Consider the following 21,751-nt stretch of genomic DNA (forward strand, 5'->3'; position numbering starts at 1 on the left):
AGCCCCTTTCTCACACGTCCTTCCAGAGCCCTAATTTTGTATTTGTAGTTTATATTCTTCTGTCCCCCTTCAGTTGTACAGGTTCAGATCTCTTACAGTGACTAGCGGCCTGGTTTGCCTGGGACTGAGGGGATTTCCGGGGTACTGGACTTTCAATGCTAAAACCATTAAAGTTTGACTTAAACGGGAATGAGTTAGTCACTCTAGACCGGCCCCTGTCCTCAAACAAAGCATCTGAGAACGTAAAAAAACAGCAGCTGTTTATGGAGGTTCTCACCATGGACCCTGATCTTGACCTTGTGGTGCTGAGGGTCTGGAAACTGCCTGGAGGGCTCAGTTTCTCATAGCTGGGAAGGAAAGTCCCACCTGCCATGAGACATGGGGCTTGGCCCTCACTCAAAGACCCCGGGCAGTCTCGGGCACACCTGTCACCTTATCCTCCACGGGCCCGTCACCCCTGCATGGTGACAAGCTCCCTCTCCCCTGGGCCTCCTCACCATGGCACCTGCTGTGAAATACCAACTCAGGTCATCTCTAGGTCAGGTTCCGAGAGCTCTTCCTCAGGTAGATGTAAAACAGCTGGTCCCGCTGTTAGAAATTGGGAATTCGAGTGCCAGCTGCCAGACTGGGCATGCACGTGTGTTCTAGCCCCATGTGCCAGCATGTCACCCCAGGCTCTTGTGACCTCTTTGATCATATCTGATCTGAGCGTGCTAACCCGCGGTGCCTTTGCCCACATACATGCACGCACATTCGCACAGCTGCCCGAAAACACACGAGTTCTAGTCCCATTTGCAGACCCATTTGTGCACACATGTGTGCACAGCCAGCGGATCGCTCACATCTCCTCATTTAAACACGCATGCCCAGGTCACGTGTGTGCACCTGCACTAGGGGAGGTTGGGCAAGGAGCGCTCTCAGCTCTTTCTGTTGCTGAGCAGCAGAGGCCTGCTTTCGGGCTCATGTTCCTAATGACTCTGATCTAGGAGGGGGATAGGGTTGGTCTCCAGCACCCTGCTACTGCCCCAGCTGTCTGGGATGAGACCATCTGGCAGACTAACGTCTGCCCTGGAACTTGGCATCCTGAGCTGTTCTGTTCAGTTGCCGAGTTCCAACAAAATGACTGCTCATGACAGGGAAGCCATGGTCCAGGATGGGGTTTGGTACTGAGCATGAAGGCATAGGGTCAGGGGATGTACCTTCTCTGGACACGACTGTGAGGTCCCACCTATCCCAGCCCAGGTGAGGTCCTGAGGACTGTCCTCTACAGGTCTGGGTCAGGTATACCCACCTGGCTGGAATTTGGGAGTCCCTCCCTACAGCAGTGGGCTCTGTGGGGCTGAGGAGTCCTGGACATTATCTACTCTGAAATGTGGCCACTCTCTGACCCCTTGCTGTGTCCAGGCCAGGTATAAGGTGGCTGCCTCAGTGTCCTTTGACATGGGGATGGCATTCTTCCTCTTATCTGTCTAAGGCCCGACTTGTTCCCCTAACTGAGAGACTCTGCAGGAATCTGGGGCTGCCACCTAGTCCCCCAGTCTCCATCTAGCTGGAACTAGTACCCACTTGCTGGGATTCCTGTGTCTTAATGCTGGCTCTTGGTCACTGTGGCATTCACACAGGTGGGCAGAAACTCCAGTCCTGGCGTTGCCTATTTTCACCCTATAGCCGTCTCCTTTGCTATCTCAGCCTGCCAGATGGCTGAGCCTGGGTAGGGGACATTCCCAAGAATGTCTTCTCCTCCAGAGAGTAGTATGCTTCTGTCCCCAGACAGAACTGGTCCTTACTTGGGACCTTGACAGGCCCTTAAAAGAATTTAGTGCTGTAATCTGTCTGCTTTGGTGTCTCCCCCAGAGTGCCGTGAATCATTTAGGGGAGAGACCATGTTTCATGCATAGGTTGCTTCAGTATCCACATAGGTCCTGTCCCACAATAGATCCTTGATGAGCAGCTGTTGACTCGCTGAATGATGACTGAATAAATGAATGAATGAAGAGACACCTGACAGTGTCATACGTCTTGGTTCCTGGTCCTAGTCAACAACTGGCCCTCTTCAGGCCTTTGACATTCTCCGTCCCCCTCCACGCATCCATCAATGGGTAGGCTGAAGTAGCCAAAGGGTATACACTGAAATGCCTGCTGAGCCAGGCAGGATGTGGAAAGGTGTGAGATGGCTGAGGGAAAGGCAATAGGGAGTGGTGGGAACTACTGCACACGTGTAAGCGTCCATATCTATAGCGTATTTAAACGTTGAGTTGAACAAGTGAAATGGTGGCATTTTGACGTGGAAAAGGTCTGACATCTTGTAATTTGATAAATTCCACCCTCTGGTTCATACTTTGCAAATCCTGAGGGTCAGGGCAGTTTGACAGATTAAACAGCAGATGAACCAAAGACCTCTTCCAGTGATGGAGCTGTTGATAACAAGCCTGCCACCTGCCTCTGGACCGGGCCACATGTTACCAGACTGCTTGTAAACAGGCAAGGTCCAACCACCACTTGGGAAACCAGACTAGATACCTAGACACACCCATATCCTAGAAGTTTTATGATGCTTCCACTGCAGGGCAAGTGGCTCTGGATTCAGTTGGAGGGAGTCACATGTGGGGTCCTGCGTGAACATTAACCAGCTGGGACTCTAGAAAGTGGTTTACCCTGGACAGTTGGCCCAGAGATAAGCTCAGAGATGAGTCAGCAGAGTGGGTGGGCACACAGGGCTGTAAAATGCGTGTGGTTTCCAACAGGAGGTTCTGTGATAGCTGGGGATGGAACTGGTCCCGGACGACCTAGTCTTTTTTTTTTTTTAATTTTACTTTAATACATACATAATTTTATTGCAAAGATGTGATCAATAAAATGTTTTTCAAACACAAAAAGTATTACATTTGGATGACATTTTATGGGGAACTGGAACATAAATATAAGTTATAAAAGAGCAGTGTAGAATTACCGAATGTTAAAGAGCTCATTCATATAATTTTTTTTTGCATTTTATTTTATTTATTTTTTATACAGCAGGTTCTCCACCATCCCTGCCCGCTACTTTCCCCCTTGGTGTCCATACGTTTGTTCTCTACATCTGTGTCTCTGTTTCTGCCATGCAAACCGGTTCATCTGTATACCATTTTTCTAGGTTCTGCATATATGCGTTAATATACGATATTTGTTTTTCTCTTTCTGACTTACTTCACTCTGTACCTGAAGACCTAGTCTTGAACGGGGGTGGAGAGGGGGAGAGTTCTGGATCCGTTTAGTTTGGTGGAAACAGATCTGGGGTGACAGTTCGGCTTCTATTTCAGAGCCAGACATTTCTCATTTCCTCTCCCTAACAGCCCTCTGTGACAGGCAGTCTTGGCCTCATTTTCCAGATGGGGAACCTGAGACTCTGAGAGGTCGTCTGACCTCCCTGATGTCATACAGTCAGCCATCACCTGAACCCAAGTACGTCTGGGAAGCCTGTGCTCTGTCAACTACACTAGGGGTCCCACCAAGTCAGGGAGTGTGGGCCCCTTCAGTTACCATGGAGACTGCACACTTTCTCTAGTGACACTACTGTAACCTGCCAGTGTGTTTCGATTCTTCAAGGAGTCAATTAAGGCAACAGAAGAATTCCAGTTTTATAACGTAAAGTCACTTCCAGATGTCTGGGTTTTCTTTGTATCCTCTTAGGGTCCCTGTGAGCCTTGAATAGCCTTATTCATAAGACTTTCCCTGTCAACTCAATACCCTTTGAGGGTTAAGTTCTTCCATCAAGTTTAAAAGCCCGTGTCACAAGTTCTGGAGAGGGCATCCCACAGGTGAACGTGGGAAGGAGAGTGTTTGGCATTTGGACAGCGTTCGGCTCTGCATGGGCACCTCTGTTTGCTTGGGAATTGGTCTCAGTCTTTCCCTTGCTCCTCAGAGGAAGGACAGGTGGGGCAGGGTGGGCGGGCAGGTGCAGGGTCCTCAGCTCCTTTCTGTGCCTCCCACTTTTGGCCTGGGCTGTTCTGAGGGCTGGTGTCCCTGGAAGCCCCTCTGGGTCACTGTCCATCTGGCCCAAGGCTGGTCTCTTTCTGGCACTCACCTCCCCCAGGCCAGTGGCTCAGAGCTGCAGGGACTGCATTCCTGCCCCTCAGAGACAGCCTCCTCCCAAGGGCCAGGTTGTGTCTTCCTTTTATTTGCGTACCTTAAATGACTTCCCTAGTGCGCCCTCAAAGATGCCGGGACTTCTGCGGTCGTGCTTTCCTGAGGAATTGTTGGCCTTCGAATTGTTCCTCCTGTTGACTCTCGAGCACGCGTGTTTAGTTTCGTGTGAGTGTTTTCTTTATCTTCTCTTGGGTAGGGTGGAGTGCGGTGGAGCGGAGAGGAGATGGGTGAGGGACGAGGATCTGGAATGGCCAGCTCCCCCATTGCTGGGTGGCGAGGGGTTCACCTTGCAAGAGAGTTCCTGGTGAGAGTCCCACACAGCGCAGGAAATGTCCACTGTGGACTTGGCCCCCAGCCCATACACTTACCTAGTCTCAAGGCTGCTCCACTGCTGTTCAGAAGCCCCTGGAATCCCTCCCCTGTGTCCCTCCCCTGCTGTTCTGCCTTCGTTCCAGCTCATTCCATCTCTTCCTGATGGTCCTTCCTACCTGCGTTCTCTCCTGCTCACAGACAGCTCTGGCTCTCCATCATCCTCAGGATAAGCTCTAAATATCTGATAACGTTTGGGTGCTCTCATGGCCCCAGACTGAAAACTCCACTTCCCTTTTGTCCCGCGATTTTGCTGTCCAGTTGCTAGATTCTTCTCAAACACTCAAGCCTTTACCCCTGCTTCACCCTAACACACACACACACACACACACACACACACGAACACACACACACACACACACACACACACACACACACACACACCCACCCATTCTCCCGCTGGGACTCTCCCATAACTCAGTGCAAGCATAAGCTCCTCCTCTTTTCACGTCCATTCCCGTGCCTGGTCCTCTGTTCTTGCCTCACAACTGCGTGACGATTTCTCTGCCCTCGAGGACCATATTTGCTCAGCTCTGAGCCTCACAGCTAGCACCGTCTGACCATTACCTACCCCCAGGAATGGGTGACTGAGTGAGTGAGTGAATGAGCTCGCAAATGAAGTTCCTGGAAGGAAGGCAAAGGTCTGTCCTAGGACAAGGTAGGGACTTTGAGCTTGCCCTAGGACCGTTGTCCCCATTGCCCAGGGCCAGGGAAGCTCTGCCTATCAGCCTCGCACCTGGTGGGCCTGGACTTCTCAGACGTGCCTGTGGGATGACGTGGGGAGGGCCTTCTCACCTTGCCGGGAGAATCAGATTAGAAGGCATTTACTGAGGGATAAGCCGCTTAGACCTGGGCCATCTGTTCCCTCTGAGCCTTCTCTCCGCAGTTCTGTGTTCACTTGGGCATAAACACTCCCCTAGGGTGGGGGGCAGGGAAGGCAGGGGCTTCCCGGAACCAAGCTCCTCTGTGTGCCAGGCCCCTTGTGGGCATTTTACAGCTGTCTACTTGCCGGAGCCTCATGTTAACCCTCTGAATAGGTCCTGGACTCTCCATCTTACAGACAAGGGAAACTGACTTGCCCAGGTCACACGAAAATCCTGGGGAGGACTGGGGCTTGAGTCCTGGTGCGTCGGACCAAGACCCTTGCTCTTGTCACTATTCCTCTCTCCCCTCTTTTGCTGGTTAGGGTGTGCTGTGAGGAAGGCGTGGCCTGCAGGAGAGACCTCAGGGTGTGGGGTTTCCTCTAGTAGAAAGCTGTGGCTCAGGCCCTACCACCAATTTTCTCAAGCAACCATGTGCCATGCATTTTGTTTATTCATTTACAATTTGTTTCTTTGAGCGTTCTTTCCAGCAGATTCACATTGGGAAGTCAGGAAGGGGTTCCTTCAGGAGCCACGGGATGTGGGGCTTAGGTGTACTATCTCAGGACAGATGAACCTCTGCATGGCTGGTTGGCTGCTCTTGGGCTCCTGTTACCCTGCACCCTAGCAGGCTCAGAAGTCTCCAGATTTGTAGCTGCCACAGGTCACAGTGGAGTCTTGACTGTCAGCGTTCAAGGCTCCAGGTGGAGACTGAGGCCAGGTGGGCTGAACCTGGCACACAATAACTCTGAAGGTTGGTGGCATGATTGAGACCAGGATCTGGAGTTCTGGAACTTTCCCAGGGCCTTTGCTGCCCGACACGAAGCCCTCCAACGTCCCAGCTCACTGCCATGAAGGTTGAAAGGGGTTAGTGAAGCCCATTGATGCCTTCCTTGTATGTTTTGTCTCGCTGGATTTTATATCTCTGAGCCAGCATGAGTCCAGAGGGGCTAAGTTACTTGTCCAGGGCCACACAACAAGACAGGCATTCCAGGACTTTGACCTTTGAATCCATGTGGTGGTTTTCAGAAGATTCTGGTTCTGGCTTTTCTAAAAGGCAGCATGAGCACAGTCCAACATGGCAGGCAAGAAATGTTGTGTTTAAGAGAAGAGGCTCAGGTTCATGGGCAGAGGCTTTGTCATCAGCCCCAACTTTGAGGGGAGTATTCTGGGGGAACCTAAGTCTTCTGGGTGTCTAAGGCACTGAGCATGAGGGTCTCGGCTATATGGAGCCTGTTTTGGGGAGCACTACACCTGTGGGAGTGCCCCAGGCACCACCCAAGAGTGGGGCTTTGGCTTGAACTTGCATGGTCTGCAGCTTCTCACATGGTGTCCTGGGAAGGAGCAGTGGGCAGACAAGACCAGACAAGAGGCAGAGAGGCAGACAGAGTCAAGGTGGGGGAGAGGGGAAAATACAGTTAAGATTAATTTTTAGATACAAATATTTTTTTAAAAAAAATTAAAGCAAGAGTCAGATCTTACACTCCTTCCTGGAGGCCCAGAGGGGGCTTTTCATTGCAAACATGACCAGCCCAGGCTATTTCTATCCCAGCAGGCAGTAATCTGATTTACAGGCAGAAGATGGAGAGAAGGTAGTTTACCTGTTCAACTGTCTCTGTCAAGAGCAGAGTCCACTAAAGTTGAGGGGTCTGGAAGCCCTGTTTCTGATGGCGGTGGTGGGAGGGTTCACCCACACCTACTTGCAGGCCCTTGGACCCTCAGGCTGTCTCCTCCCTGTCTCAGGCAATATGTGTCTCATCTTCTGACAAACCAGTCCCATTTATGGGAGGCATAATCCATAAGGAAAAAAAAACCTGCATGCATTAAGCTAGTCTTCATAGTTTTTTTTTTGTTTTTTTTTTTAAGATTTTTTGATGTGGACCATTTTTAAAGTCTTTTATTGAATTTGTTACAATATGGCTTCTGTTTTATGTTTTGGTTTTTGGCCACGAGGCATGTGGCTTCTTAGCTCCCCGACCGGGGATCGAACCGGCACCCCCTGCATTGGAAGGCCAAGTCTTAACCACTGGACTGCCAGGGAAGTCCCCATAGTTTTTTATTAAGGTAATTAATTAATTAATTAATTAATTAATTTTTTGACTGCCTTGGGTCTTTGCTGCTGCACCCGGGCTTTCTTTAGTTGTGGTGAGTGAGAGCTACTCTTGGTTGTGGTGCGCAGGCTTCTCGTTACGGTGGCTTCTCTTGTTGCAGAGCACGGGCTTTAGGTGCACAGGCTTCAGTAATTGTGGCTCGCAGGCTCGGTAGTTGTGGCGCACGGGCTTAGTTGCTCCACAGCATGTGGGATCTTCCTGGAGCAGGGCTTGAACCCGTGTCCCCTGCATTGGTAGGTGGATTCTTAACCACTGCGCCACCAGGGAAGCTCCGTAGTTTTTGTTATCTATCTATTTATTTTGGATGCACTGGGTCTTTGCTGTGTGCAGGCTTTCTCTAGTTGCAGTGAGTCGGGGCTACTCTTCGTTGTGGTGTGTGGGCTTCTCATTGCAATGGTTTCTCTTGTTGTGGAGCACGAGCTCTAGGTGTGCGGGCTTCAGTAGTTGTGGCATGGGCTCAGTAGTTGTGGCCCGCCGGCTCTAGAGTGCAGGCTCAGTAGTTGTGGTGCACGGACTTAGTTGCTCCACAGCATGTGGGATCTTCCCAAACCAGGGCTCGAACCCGTGTCCCCTGCATTGGCAGGCGGATTCTCAACCACTGCGCCACCAGGGAAGTCCCCATAGTTTTGTTTTTAATAGCACAAAAAAATTCTGGAAACAATCTGAATATCCTATGGTAGAGAAATGGTTAATTAGTAAATGGTACCTAGTGATGATGGAAATGTTTAACAGAGATAAAACCGTGTGATTATGAAGACTATATAGCATCATGAAGAAAAATGCTTACAATGCAATGTTAATTTTAAAAATTAAAAAATGAGGTACAATAAAAATAAAACTAGGTAAGTATGTTTGTATAAAAAAAAGGAAACACGAATGAGGAGGGTTATTAAATTATGGTAATGAAATTCTTCTTTTTCCTGTTTTCGTTTCTGGATTATTATTATATGCAAGGTGGTATGATTGTTAAGAACATAGAATCTGGAGCCAGATTATTTGGATTCAAAGCCCAGCTCTGCCACTTACTTACCCACCCTAGCTGGGTGACCTTCAACAAGTTACTAAACCTCTCTGTGCTTTGGCACCTCATCTGTAAAAATGAGGATAGCAAAAGTATCTAGGATTATTGTGAGGATTAAATGAGTTAGCAGATGTAAGTGCTGCACAGTAATTGCTATATAATCACTAGCTATATGAAAAATAAATTTAATTATCATAATTCATCCATAGCTTCATCTCTTAATCATAAATAAGTGCTAATATTGGTGTAATTTTCTCTTTTTCTTCCTATTTGAAAGTGCTTTTGCCTTTCCATAGTGATAACCATAGTAATATACACTGTAAACTACTCCTTTCTATTAGTATCATATTGTGAGAGTTTTCTACCAGCATTTTTGACGGAGAACCATGATTTCCTGATCACTGTTTCCCCTCCACCCCCTGTCCCCACCCTCAGGCCCCAAGATTCTCTTCTGTGGCTCCTACAATAAATACTGCAGTTAACTGACTGCAAATATGGGTGCAGTTCTCCACCCTCCCTTTGCAATGTGACTTTGCAGCTTCTCTCATCATGATAAGGGGTCTATTTCCCTGCTGCTTGAATCTGGCCTGGTGACTTGCTTTGACCAAGAGAATGCAGTGGAGATGAAGGTGGACCAGTTCTGAGGCCTGAAGAGGCCTTAGGTACTTCCACTCACATAGGAGGAGCCCTGCAGCCCCAGGTAGACAAGTCTGAGTTTGCCTGTTGGAGGATGAGACACCATGTGGAAGAGAGTCCATTTGCCCAACTGAGACCATCCTAGCTTCAGACCACCAACCCCCAAACATGTGAGAGAGCCCAGCCAAGCTCAGCAGAAGTGCCTGTCCAACCCTTGGAAGAATGAGTGAGCCCAGCCAAGACGAGAAGAACCATTCAACTGACCTGTTGACACATGGAAAATGATAACTACTTATTGTTTTGGGCCATTGAAGTTGGAGGTGTTTTGTTATGCAGCCGTGGCTGACAGGTATAATCACAAGGAGCAAGACTGCTGATCTGAGTCCCTCTGATTGGTCCACTGGGCAGTATGGGCCGGGCACCCTCTCCACCTCCTCCTTTCCTGCATCCATTGTACTGAGCCCTTGTGTCCACCCTGCTACCACCCAAAGTTGCCAAAATTCTCAAGTCATCACACTCGTGGTCCTCAGTGGGTAACCTTTGTCTCTGCAGTCTGGGCTCCTTTCTGAAGACAGTGGCAACCCCACGGTGGGGAAGAAGTCTCTCTGTGTCCCTTTCAGCCCCTGTCTCCCACTATGGGTCAAGTCATTTTGCTGGGCTTCAAAGCAGCGAGGGTGGCACGGAGCTCTCAGGCCTCGGGAAGTCTGTGGGATAGGCAGGCACACTCTCAGACTCGAGGGACCCTCCCACAAGGCCGCCCCAGCCTTCCCCAGGAGCTCCCTCTCACTCACAGCCTCAGGACACATGGATGGAGGGCAGCTTGACAGAGTCCCCAGGGTCACAGAACTTCCCAGCTGGTGGGGTCTAGACAGCTGTCAGTCTGACCCCAGCCTAAACCTGGGGTTCCTCAAGTGCTAACAGAATCAACAAATTGAACATTCCTTTTAAAAGTGCGGCCATATAGATTGCTACAAACTTTTCAAATGCTTTATAGAAAGCCCTCTTTTAGTAAATTGGTAAATGTGGTAAGTTCAGCAAATTGGCCACTCAGCACATTGATTTTTGACAATGGTTTTGTCAAATTGACCCAGAGTCCTGTGCCCGCCTCTTCCTGTCACCGCCACGGTCCTAGAAGAGCACATAGGTAAAAGCCATGCTCAGGAAAGATGCCTTAGATTGGAGGGTAGGTGATATTGTCCTGCGTGTGTCACAGCTGGTGATGTCAGCTCAGGGACATCCTCCAGGCTGCCCCAGGTTACCTTCTCTTTTGACAGACATGCGCAGACACTCCTATGTCAGTGAACTGGGATAGAGAGGCTGAATTCCCAGAGCCTGTCACACCCAGTGTCCCTGCTGTTGATTCCACAGCATTGAGTGAGCCCCAGGGTCAGCCCTGGAAGACGGCGAGTGGAACCTCCAAGCCTGGGCAAGCTCAGACTTCCTCCACAGCCACGGGAGGGCAAGTTTATGGGGTAGCTGGTGCCAGGCCAATGCCTGGCTTTATAGTCATGACCCCATGGACAATGAGGTAATAGACTCTATGAAAATATAGAGTCCATTATTATACCCTTTCACAGGTGAGGAGACTGAGGCTTAGCAGAGCTGGGGTACCTGCTCAAGGGCGCACAGCTAGCCAGTGGTGGAGCTGAGATTCCAACCCAGATGGAACTTTCCTTCCAGAAAGTATGCAGTCTCCCTTGGGCACACACATGTCTTCATAAGCGTGATGCTGGAAAGTTCTCTCTCTGGAGGACAGCGTTTGTTGCAGTGGAAGGAGGAAGACAGATCCAAGTTCCTGGCTCTGCCTCATAGTCTTTCTGAGCCTCAGTTTCCCAATCTGTAAAGTGGTGACCGTGCTTCCCCAGGGTGGTTCCAAGCATTTAAATGAGACCGCATGACAGGGACCTAGTAAAAATGTTTTTTGCTCTTCTTGTTCTAAGTTGTTTGCAAATTCCTGCAATGGAATTTAAAAGACATATACACTACAAGAAATCCAGACTCAGCATGGGAGCCATGCACTTAGATTATCCTAAAGTCTTGTGTGACTGAAAAAAGAGCTGCCATTGTACTGTGCACAAGGAGTTAACCCAGCTGTTTCCTATGAACCGTGTGGGCTTGTCTGTGCGTGTGTACATGTGTGCGCACGCACCATGCATCCTTAACTTCTCTTATGTTTATTGTGATGAAAGAAATTTTCACAGGGAGTTCCCTGGTGGCCTAGTGGTTAGGATTCTGGGCTTTCACCGTCGTGGTCTGGGTTCAATCCCTGACCGGCGGACTGAGATCCCACAAGCTGTGCAGCGTGGCCAAAAACTAAAATTTTTTTCACATATTGAGAAATAGGGAAGTCATTCTGGCTTATACGCGAGTTAACTTGAATTTTATGCTAACTAAAATAGCCTGTGTGTGGCCTTATCAAACATACATTGTACATCTGCTTTGAATAGTAAAAGGGCACATTGACCAGAAGTAAAGAATGTCCATGTTTAAAATATAGATTAAATGCCCCTCTTCCTGGGATGCCAGGGCTGGTACTCCTTTGATTAGCATTCCTTCCCAGGTGCCAAGGTCATACTGAGTCGCTGTGTACATGCTGGTCTGTTCTTTTTTTTTTTGAAACCTTGAAGAAATGCAACCCTGACTTGTTTAATGTTCTTTGCTCTGACAAGATAAAAAACTGTGCTGAAAACCCTGCTTCTCCACATTTTCTCAGAGTAATCTGGGAGGCGGGCTTCTGGGCTAGTCCTCAGTTTGGCTCAAATCAAACTATTTTCTATTCTTATTATTGATTGTTTATTGATTATCTTCATCGACAAGGGCCTCTGAGCAAGTCCATCCTGGGGAGGGGTTGCAGGGTCTGAGCATACCCTGCCCCTCCCTATGGGGAAGGACTCACACACCTCCTCCTCCAGGCTGGAGCCTCCAGGGAGAGCAGAGCTGCAGTCAGCCAGCCCCGGCGGGGCGTCACACTGGGGCTCAGTGTGTGAGAAGTGGTTATTTTTACCCGGTCCCAGCGGGATGTGAGGCCAGTCTCAAAGGAGGGGCTGTCAGCTTCTCCAGAGAAGTGGCCCGAGGCTGAGCCGTGCAGCCTGCCTCCCTCCCTCTGCTTCACACCCAGGCCCCCACCCGCCCCCAGCTTGGTGCACAGGACTCTTGGTAGCTGGGAGGGGTGTGGGAGCTCGGCTCTGATCACAGGTTCCCTGGGCCACCGCCCCAGAGGAGCCAGCAGGACTGGGGCCTTCTCCGACTTCTGAGAAGTGGCCTTAGGCTGCAGGGGCCGGGGGAGGGGGGGGGGAGGGGGGGGGGCGGGCAGGCAGGAACCCTGGGTTTGTGTCAGGCCTGGCTTGCTTTTGCCATGGGAGCTCTGCCAGGCCCAGGCTCTAGGACCCTCCTACCAAAGGCCAGCAGAGGTCCAGCTGTCCAAACCTTGCACCCCGGGTCAGGCAACTCCCATGCGTCAGCCTGCCCCTCGCCTGGTGCCCCTGGCCTGGTGCCCCAGTCCTGGGAGCTGGGTGCCTGCAGCCCTCTGCTGGCCCGTCTCCCTCACTCCCCAGTCCCCTCCGGCCTTGGAGGAGAGGGCAGCCTTGCTCTTCGAGCCCTCGCCCTGGCAGGGAGCCCGGATCTGCACCTCTAGCCTGGCGCCTTGGACGGGCGCTGCTTGCCCACAGCTCTGGGACTCCCTGGACCTGTGTGCCCCATCCCCTCTGGTCACCCTGCCTCACGTGCCAGCTCACTCACGAGGTCAGCCCTGCCTTGGTTCGTAGCTTCCGTGAGTGCCTCCAGACTCCCCCCACCCCACCCCTCTTGCCCATTTCCTGCCTGCTCGCCTGCTGCTTCCCCTGCCTGCCCTGTCCCCTCCACACTCCGGGTGCCAGTTCCTTGTCTTTCTTCAGGTCGCACAAATGTCACCTGCTTTGATGCCTCCCACCCAGGGTAGGGGTCTTCCCCATCCCATTTTCTAATTGCATCCTGTTCTTTCCCTTGTGGGAATGTATTCAGTTCAAGGTGATTAATTGTTGACTTTTGTGGGGGGGTCAGTTTCCCCCACTAGACGGGAAGCTCAGTGAGGGTGAGATCAGGTCTCTTTGTGGCCCTTCCGCAAAAGTGCCTGATGTCCCCCAGGCACGGGGGCCAGGGGGTGCATACACGGCCTGTCTCACGGCCTCCCCAGAGCTTCTCCTTACACCTGGGCAGGTGCGTGGTGCTTACCTTTCCGGGTCATCACGTCAGGGCCAGGAACTCGGGGACAGCAGGGCTTGCCTTTCCCGGGCTTGGCAGGATGACTCAGATGCTTTCTCCCTGAGGGCAGACACAGGAACAGAGACCCTCTCTTAGCGTGCTTGGGGATGCCAGGGACTGGGTCTGTGCAAGAGTGACAGGAGGGAACTTCAACTCCCAAGGCTGAGGGCTCAGGAATGTTTATTCAAGGAAACTCAGGATGGGCCAGGCTACAGGAGGGCCCGTGGGAAGAGTGGGCCTTGAGGTGATCTATTTTCCGTAAATAAAAAAGTCAGGGCTTCCCTGGTGGCGCAGTGGTTGGGAGTCCGCCTGCCGGTGCAGGGGACGCGGGTTCGTGCCCCGGTCCGGGAGGGTCCCACATGCCGGGGAGAGGCAGGGCCCGTGAGCCTGGGCTGCTGGGCCTGCGCGTTGTGCTCCGCAACGGGAGAGACCACAGCAGGGAGAGGCCCGCGTACCGCAAAAAAAAAAAAAAAAAAGTCAGTGTGGGGAGATACTCTGCCTCCAGAATACGTCTTCCTCGTGTCCCTGTCCGAGTAGCAGTTCAGCACCGTCACTCAGAAGTGTCTACGCCCTTTGACACTATGTACACACATGATTTTTACCATATACTTAAAATAGTGCAAAGTTGTGACTCATTTGAATGTCTAAACATGTAAATTCATCACAGCACATTCACCTGATGGCAAGTTATACCTAAAAATATTAGTGAAATAACACCACTTTGGGGAATCTGCTGGATATACTCCTAAATGGATAGGAAACTTAACGAGGAAAGGTATTCATCTTCATTGAATTGTCATTAAGGTAACATTGGCAACCTCTCACTTTTCCGACAGAAGAGGTCTGATAAATTGCATTGCTATAGACTGTGTTTATGAGGAACTCTAATCACTGTTTTCCATGTTGTATATGTGGCAATGTTCATTGCAGAAACTTTAGAAAACAAATACTTTCTATAATCCTACCGTGCAGACAGAGATGGTTGTTGTTGACATTCTGGTATAAATGCTTCCAGATTTCAATCATAAGTATTTTTGGTGACTATAATAATATAGTGATCAATAAAAGAGATACGAGATTGAACACACAGAGGGTTTTCAATTACAAAGATGCTTGTATGCACACCGAAAAGAAATAAACAAAATGTTGAACATGGCCATTCTTGAGTCATGAAACTATGGGTGTTTTTCCCTCCATATTTATTTCTATATCCCCAAACTCCAATAAATGTTAAAATAACCATAATTGCTAAAACAAACAAACAAAAAAAAGTAGGCAGTTTTTAGAGGGTTAGGCAAGAGTAAAAGCTAAAAATATTCAGCGATCTGAATTGAGAAAGACAGAAGAGCTAAATACTCATATCCACGGAAGGGCAAGGGCTGTCTCCCCCAGTTCCAAATGCACACGAACATGCCCCCCACCACATACTCTCATCCCATCTGTCTGCCACAGGTGTTCTTTGTGCGTGAGATTTGGGGGTGTTCAGACTCAGATGGTCTACTAGTTAATTTATTCATTCACTCAACACAGATCGTGCCCCAAGCTTCATGCACGTGTAATAGAGCGGCTCCAGAACTTCCGGCAAGGGAGGACTTCGGTGCATGAAGCAATCTAGCTGGCAGGTTGTGTGTCCGAGTGGTCAGCACACTGCTTTTACTTAGTTTTTGTGTGTGTGTGTCTGGGGAGCTGGGGCTGTGGATGGAGATGGCAGGGGTTTAAAACTCCCGAGCCACCCCCGGTGCTGCCACTGTGGATAGAGGTGCTGTACAGGTTCAGGGGTGACAGCCCGTCTTTCAGGGCCCAGCACTGCCTGTGAGGGCCTGCCCTCCAACATTTCCTGATTCCAATCTTCCCAGACATGGGAATCCCTGTTCAGGGACCAGCACCTTGGGCGGGGGAGGGGGATAGTCCTACCTTCTGCGGAGACGACGGACAAGCAGAGAAGCAAGATGTAGAGTAGGCTGGCGAGGGCTAGAAACCTCATGGTGGCCGGGTGGGAACGTCACGTCCCGGGGAAGCCGCTGTGCCACAGAAGTCCTTCCTTGGGGCCACCGGGGACCTTTATAGAGTGGCAGAGAGAGAGGTGTTTCCTGGTGGGCAGGGCACCAGCAGCCTTGGAATTCTCATAAAGGGTAGAGTCAGCCCCTCCCAGGAGGAAAAAACCCTCAGCTTTTCGAGAAGTTGAGAGCATTTCATGAACTGTAAAACAGAAAGCTATAAATGCCCAGCCCCAGGAAGGAGCTCCCGACAATGGCCTCAGAAAGCTCCTGGCAGGGAAGAGCCACTTCTCAGGGTTGAATATTAACTTTTAGTGTCAGTATTCATTCCATCAAATACAGATTTTCCTGTTCATTCCTTAGATGTGGCAGGGAGGCCCATAAAACCCCTTGCAAAGCCTCAGGGAAGAGTCTTGAGCAGTGAATGAAAAATAGGGAGCACACTGCTAGGAATCAGATGACCTGGGTTTGAGTCCTGGCTCTGCCACATATCCGCAGTGTGTCCTTGAATTTGACGTTGAATAGCTTTGAATCTGCTTCCCGTCTGTGAAATGGGCACAGTGCTCTCTTTCCCACAAACCTGAACGAGGACATGTGTGAGGAGCCGCCTGCGACATGGCAGATGCTTGTACGGCTGGAAAGGAGGTGGACCAGCGGCTGCACCTTGATGGGCGTTTAAGACGGTGATGAAGCAAAAGAACATGTCAGGTACAGAATCAAACTGAGCCAAGATGTGGAGAAAGAGAACATCCTACAACGGCAAGCATGGGGGAAAGTCGGCTAATGGTGCAGGAGCCTCAGGAATCACCGTATCCATTGGACACACACCATGGGCTAGGCTGTGCACCTGGCCCCAGGGACACAGAAGACACTGCCTGGCTGGTCTCAGGGAGCTTCTCGTGGTGGAGGCAGTCATGCAGACACACAGAATTTGCATCTTCCCTTGAAATATTATGTCCATCTTGTCCTTTCAGAAGTGTGCCCTTCTAACCAAAGAGCTGGTTCCCAGCCTCGAAGGGTAAGTGGGAAGATGATAGTATCAGGTTCAACACTCTAGGATCATCCTGGCTCCCGGCAGTCAATTCAGACAGTCCCCACTGCCCGGAACTGGCTCTATTCTCTTGCTAGAGATTAGAGATTCAGGATACATCACATGCTCAGACAGCTTGGTGAGCAAACTGTTTGCCAGGGGATATTTTGACAGTCAGCCTGTATGCTTTCATGTGTTCCCAAGAACCTTAAAACCAATCCACACAAAGAAACTGGTTGGGGCGCTTAAGGACCAAAATGTCATACTGTGTTAGTCACCTGCCCAGCCCTGGCCTGATTCCCTTTCCAGGCTGCATTCTGAATCCTGCTCTCTGTGGTGAGCGGGCAGGGGCCATGGCAGACGGTGTGGTCAGGAAGACCCAAGGGGTCTACCAAGGACAGCTCCAGAGCTGGGGCCCAGGAAATGCTTGAGGCGTGGCCATTGTACGAAGGAGCGTCGAGAAGAGGATGGGACTTGTCTTGAGTCTCCATCCGTCAGCCCTCATGCTGTTTTTTCTTAGATTGCTTGTTATAGGTTCCTAAACCCAGCAAACTTTCCCAAAGATGCTTCCTGAGATTACAACCATGACCCACATCAAGGACTATTACCACTATTTTCTGGGGTCATTTAGGGTGCCCCCATTGAGTTCTCTGGGCAACAGCCTACCTTTGGCTGCCACTCACTCGTTACCTGCTGTAACAGGTACTCTTTGGATTGGCATGGCTCCTTCTTCCTTTTGGCAAGCCATCATCAGAGGGGAAAAGAACGAGGTACTTGGGCAGAGGGGGCAGGGATTGGGCCGCATATTCAAGCTGAACTCTACCTGCTTAGCAGTGGTGCAGAAATTAGGAGAGAGTCCCAGCCTAGTGAAGAGAGAGATTCGTTAGGAAACACAGTCAAACAAAGCCAGGGCTTGGGTAATTTTCCCAGAACCCTCAGCCACAGAGTCAGAAATAGACTCTGTTAGGTTAGGTTCTCAGTACAGCTAGGTTCTGTACTGCTAGGTTAGGTTCGGTTCTCAGTACAGCTTTTTGGGGGGCACTGAACAGCTAAGAACAGGAAGAACTTGTAATCTCAGGGGTCTGTTCCTTACACACTCACACATACAACTCACGGATTTGCAGGTATTCCCAGGACGACGTGTTTAATGGGAAGAGCAGATTCAGAGGTCAGAATTCGACCTGCTTTTTAAATGCTTCTAAAAAATTACTGAAGCCATCTATGATGCATTAATTTGAATAACACAGGGTATTAAGTATAAGTTCCATCTAAAACCCCACTCCCCAGAGACAATCCCTGTTCACAGATTTTCACCTGCTTTTTTAACATTTCAAAGATAACTGTCAACTTCTTACTTTAAAAAAGGAAGAAACACCTCTGGCTCTTTAGAATATTTGAAATCTCATGTTGAGCTGAGAGAGGTGAAAATGAGAAGCATTTTAACAGGAACACCTGTTAGTTTTAAGCACATGCAGTTTGGGTACAAAAATAATCAAGTTTGAGGCTTTGAATCATTTCCAGAGATGATTTTTGAACACTTGGCAATCTTCCTGAGAAAAAAGTCTCCAGAGACACACCTAACACACAGGGGAATTTACAAGGAAGAAAAAAATTTTCAAGTCAAATCTGTGATTTCTAAGGTCAATTAGGAAAATGCCTGGAGCCCTTTATGGTTAGAGCATTTTGACCCATGTCCCTCCTTCACTCTTGGCCACCATGCTCTTCTTTAAGGCTGTTATATGGGCCCTGTGATTGATCAGAAATGACTCTCCATCCTTTATTTGCTCAGGAAATTGCAGATCAGTTTATAATAGAGGGGCCAGCATCTGGTGTGATCCTTCAGTTGTCTTCTCATTTAATTCTCCTCCCACCTCAGGGATGCAGGCGTTTCATTTCCATCTTACAACAAGGGAAAGGGAAGTTTTCCTTCACCTAAGTATGTTATGGCAACTTCTCACCTGGAACCAGGTGTGTTTGCCGCCAAATCAGAGGTTCTTTCCTGACAGTGGTACCGTTAGAACTCATGAGTAGTTGAAAAGAATCCACTACACTTAAGTTTAGCTTACACACTACCCTCAAATTGTACCAAAACCTGACAACTTCCTCTATTTTTTACAATGAATTTGAACTTCCTCATAAGCCTCCAACCCACTGGATCTCGCCTGCCTCTGGGTGTCCCGCTGCTGGGGACAAGGCTGGTAAATTCAGGGTCTGTTGCCTCCACTTTCACCCTTGCTGGTCCCCTAGGTACTCAGTGATGCTGTGAATCCACCCACTGTTACTCATGCCTCCCTCCCCACTGGTGTGGGCTACCCTGCCTCACCATGGTGGCTGCCAGCAGGCCTGCAGGCTCCTGCATGGGCATGTGCCACAATGTGACCTTCTCTTCCACACCACAAAGCCACCTGGGGAGGCTAGAAGGCACTGTGTTCTATCCTGTGGCCACCCCATGCTGGTGCTGGAACACCTGTGAAGCCACCATCTCTGAGTCCCTAAAGGGAATAGTCCCTTGGCTTTCTGCTCTCTCTCTGGAGTCCCTGGCCTTTTGCCTCCACCCCTTCACGTCCACCCCATGGTCTTAGCCTGGAGTAGGGGACTCAGGACGCTTGCTTTCTATTTCTGTCTCCCTTACTCCCCTACACTCATGAAAAGCACAGGCTCTATAGCCACATGATGCAGGTTCTCAGCAGAACACTTGGCAATCTTTAGCTGTGTGACCCTGGACAAGTTGCTCAACTTCTCTGTTCCTCAGTTTCTCTCCTCCTCAGTAAAACAGTAACTGAAGTTGGAGAGGAAGAGATCCCTTTGATGAAAGTGAATGCTAAAGCATCGTGCCCTATGAAAAGAAGTTTTTGTTATATTAGGCAGTCAGTTGTCAGCAGTGGGGAGCATAGCTTTCCCTCCCTTTTTTAATAACCTGTCTCCAAGAAATACCAATTCCCCAGTTGTGCTCAAGGATGTATGACGCTTCTTTAACGTGGAATGATGACTGTCTTTTCTTGCCACGATTTGGGGCAAAGAAGAAATAAACACTGAAATTCAGGTCTAAAGGACTGATAGCAGACTCACCCACACGTGTGGATTTTGATGGAGAAGGGTGAGAGGACCAGCAAAGCAAGTGCCACTGACTTGGGCAATGGGGAGGAGGGAGGATGCCAAGGTTTCCGGCTTTTGCCAGCGTTTGGAGCTGGAGAACGGCAGGTGGGGTTGGGATGGATCCTGTTTGTCAGTGTCTGTTGCGTGCTTTGCAGGTTTGGCAGCAGGCTTCCCAGAGGAGAGGTGTCCCCTTCCCTTACTCTTGCCCCACTCCTGGAAGCACTAGGACCAGGCGGATGCGCAAGGTGCTGACAGAGCCCTGCCATCCTGGGCTAAACTTCAACCCTGATGTCACTGCAGACACAGCACCTCAGGGCTAAAAGGGCCTTGAAGGTTCTGGGTTCAGTTCCACTCAGAGGTGAGATGGTGCCAAAGGCCACAGGGTGGAGAGAGTTTCTGCTTTCCCACTAAGTTCCTAAAATCTGAAAAGCTTCTTTTGAGGTGTTCAATGTATTTTCTCTCCATATGGACTTACTTTTCTAAAAAACTACTTATGGGCAGATATAATATACTGAAAAAGATACTGAACACCCCATTTCCCTTCCAAATGCCCATTTTTTCTGCCACTCAGAAATAACAAGAGTGAAAATCTTGTCATAATTTCTCCAACTTTGTTTTTCTTTCTTTTTTTGGCCGTGCCAAACAGCATGAGGGATCTTAGTTCCCTGACCAGGGTTCGAACCCGTGCCCCCTGCAGAGGAAACGTGGATTCCTAACCATGGGACCGCTAAGGAATCCCCCAACTTCTTTTTAAATACGTCTTCTACTTAAATGAGGTAGGTGACCATACTTCTTTTCTGAGGCACCCAGTATAAGGGTGACATAATTTGTGAGCACACAAGTAGAGTCACAAACACATTTGGTTTGCAGGCGGAGAAGGCTGGGTTCTCTGCAAAGTAGGTCCAGATGCTTCCCATGATGCTTTGCGGGAAGGCTGCCCCGGACATGCCCCTTCCCACCAAAGCTGGGAGCCCCCTCCAGCCCCCAGCCTTTCTGTGCTGGTGTGTGTAGGACACCTGTGTTCCTGTGGGCACTCAGCATAGTGAAACTGCCCCCTTTCTCTGAACTCTTGTAGTGAGTAGTCTCCATAATGCTTTTGTAGTTTCTCAATAATCACTTCACAATTACCTTGGGTCATTTATTGCTGTTTCTCATATTTTAGCAACATGGTACCAAATAGAGTGCCTATCTCTTGACCTGATCTCTTAAAAAAAGTGACTTGTAAAGATTAATGCTGTTATGGGGGTAGGAAAAGGGATGGACTGGAAATTTGGGGTTGGTAGATGCAAACTATTACATGTAGAATGGATAAACAACAAGGCCCTAATGTACAGCACACGGTATTATATTCAATACCTTGTGATAAACCATAATGGAAAAGCATATAAAAAAACTGTATATAGGTGTATAACTGAGTCACTTTGCTGTACAAAGTGACACATTATAAATCAACTATACAGCAAAAAAAAAAAAAAATTTAATGCTGCTGTGTTCAGGCACAAAATTCCCCACCAACAGTAAGGGTTTCTGTCTCCAGCATTCCCTGCTCAAAGGTCAGCAGGGCCAACGGCCCTCTCTCACTATGAGATCTCTCCTGGCCACCACCCACTGCCTCTGCCCATCTGATGCTGTCTTCTAGCTGACAAGCTCCCAGCCAGGCTGTGACAACAGGGTGAAACGGGTCTCATTCACCCTGGTTTCTCCCCACAGTTGGTGCTAAGAGTTCATTCCTTCAAGGAGTACTGAACTGAACCAAGTCGTTAATCCCTTTTATGAACAGCCAGATCACGCCAAACCACAAAATCTTTCTCTCTCAACTTCTACTGGCATTCCTGCTTGGGAGTCATTCTGCATTGCTGGGAAATCAGTCCAATTCAACCTGTATGAAGTACGTAACTGGGTGGGGCTAGGTTGTGGAAGATTCTCTCTGAATCATCAGATACCAGTTCCTACAGGACAATGAACTATCAGAAATGGAAAACAAATCATTGAAAAATGCCATTATTTCTTCAATTCTAAGATGCCACTGATTTAAAGATACGCTGTTTAGTTTGGTGGAAAAAAATCATGAAATGGAACACACATTTCATAAATGAAGTCTGACAAATACTGCATCTTAGAACAGGTAGCATGACTAATGAGCTAATAAAGACACGACACCCTTCCTAGGAGATCAGATGATGTTTCAGAAAATGAGAATTGGATTTTTTTTTTTTTTTGCCTAAAGCCCATCAATTTGCATGTCTCCACTCTTCCCTTGAGTGATG

At 49.3% G+C, this 21,751-nt stretch overlaps 1 protein-coding gene across 1 annotated transcript; it reads right to left on the bottom strand.

Moving 5' to 3' along the window:
• Positions 1 to 3,043: 3,043 nt before the first annotated feature.
• GPR15LG (G protein-coupled receptor 15 ligand) lies at positions 3,044 to 19,984 on the bottom strand. The gene is made up of 4 exons (XM_067710340.1): positions 15,939 to 19,984; positions 15,276 to 15,420; positions 13,332 to 13,421; positions 3,044 to 6,688 (listed from the first exon to the last, which is right to left on the bottom strand). Exons 2-4 carry the CDS (start codon positions 15,343 to 15,345, stop codon positions 6,603 to 6,605), a joined length of 246 nt encoding a protein of 81 aa, XP_067566441.1. The 5' UTR covers positions 15,346 to 15,420; positions 15,939 to 19,984; the 3' UTR covers positions 3,044 to 6,602.
• Between the last annotated feature and the right edge of the window lie 1,767 nt (positions 19,985 to 21,751).

The sequence above is a fragment of the Pseudorca crassidens genome, chromosome 16 (assembly GCF_039906515.1).
Source record: "Pseudorca crassidens isolate mPseCra1 chromosome 16, mPseCra1.hap1, whole genome shotgun sequence".
In the NCBI taxonomy this organism is placed as follows: domain Eukaryota; kingdom Metazoa; phylum Chordata; class Mammalia; order Artiodactyla; family Delphinidae; genus Pseudorca; species Pseudorca crassidens.

What these genes read in the sequence shown, in the direction of transcription:
- GPR15LG (XM_067710340.1), bottom strand. Translation starts at nt 15,345, where the DNA reads ATGAGGTTTCTAGCCCTCGCCAGCCTACTCTACATCTTGCTTCTCTGC. An exon ending in GTCCGTCGTCTCCGCAGAAG is followed by an intron (nt 13,422 to 15,275) that starts GTAGGACTATCC and finishes GTCTGCCCTCAG; the next exon opens with GGAGAAAGCATCTGAGTCAT. An exon ending in TGACGTGATGACCCGGAAAG is followed by an intron (nt 6,689 to 13,331) that starts GTAAGCACCACG and finishes GCTCCTTCCCAG; the next exon opens with GACACCATGTGAGAAGCTGC.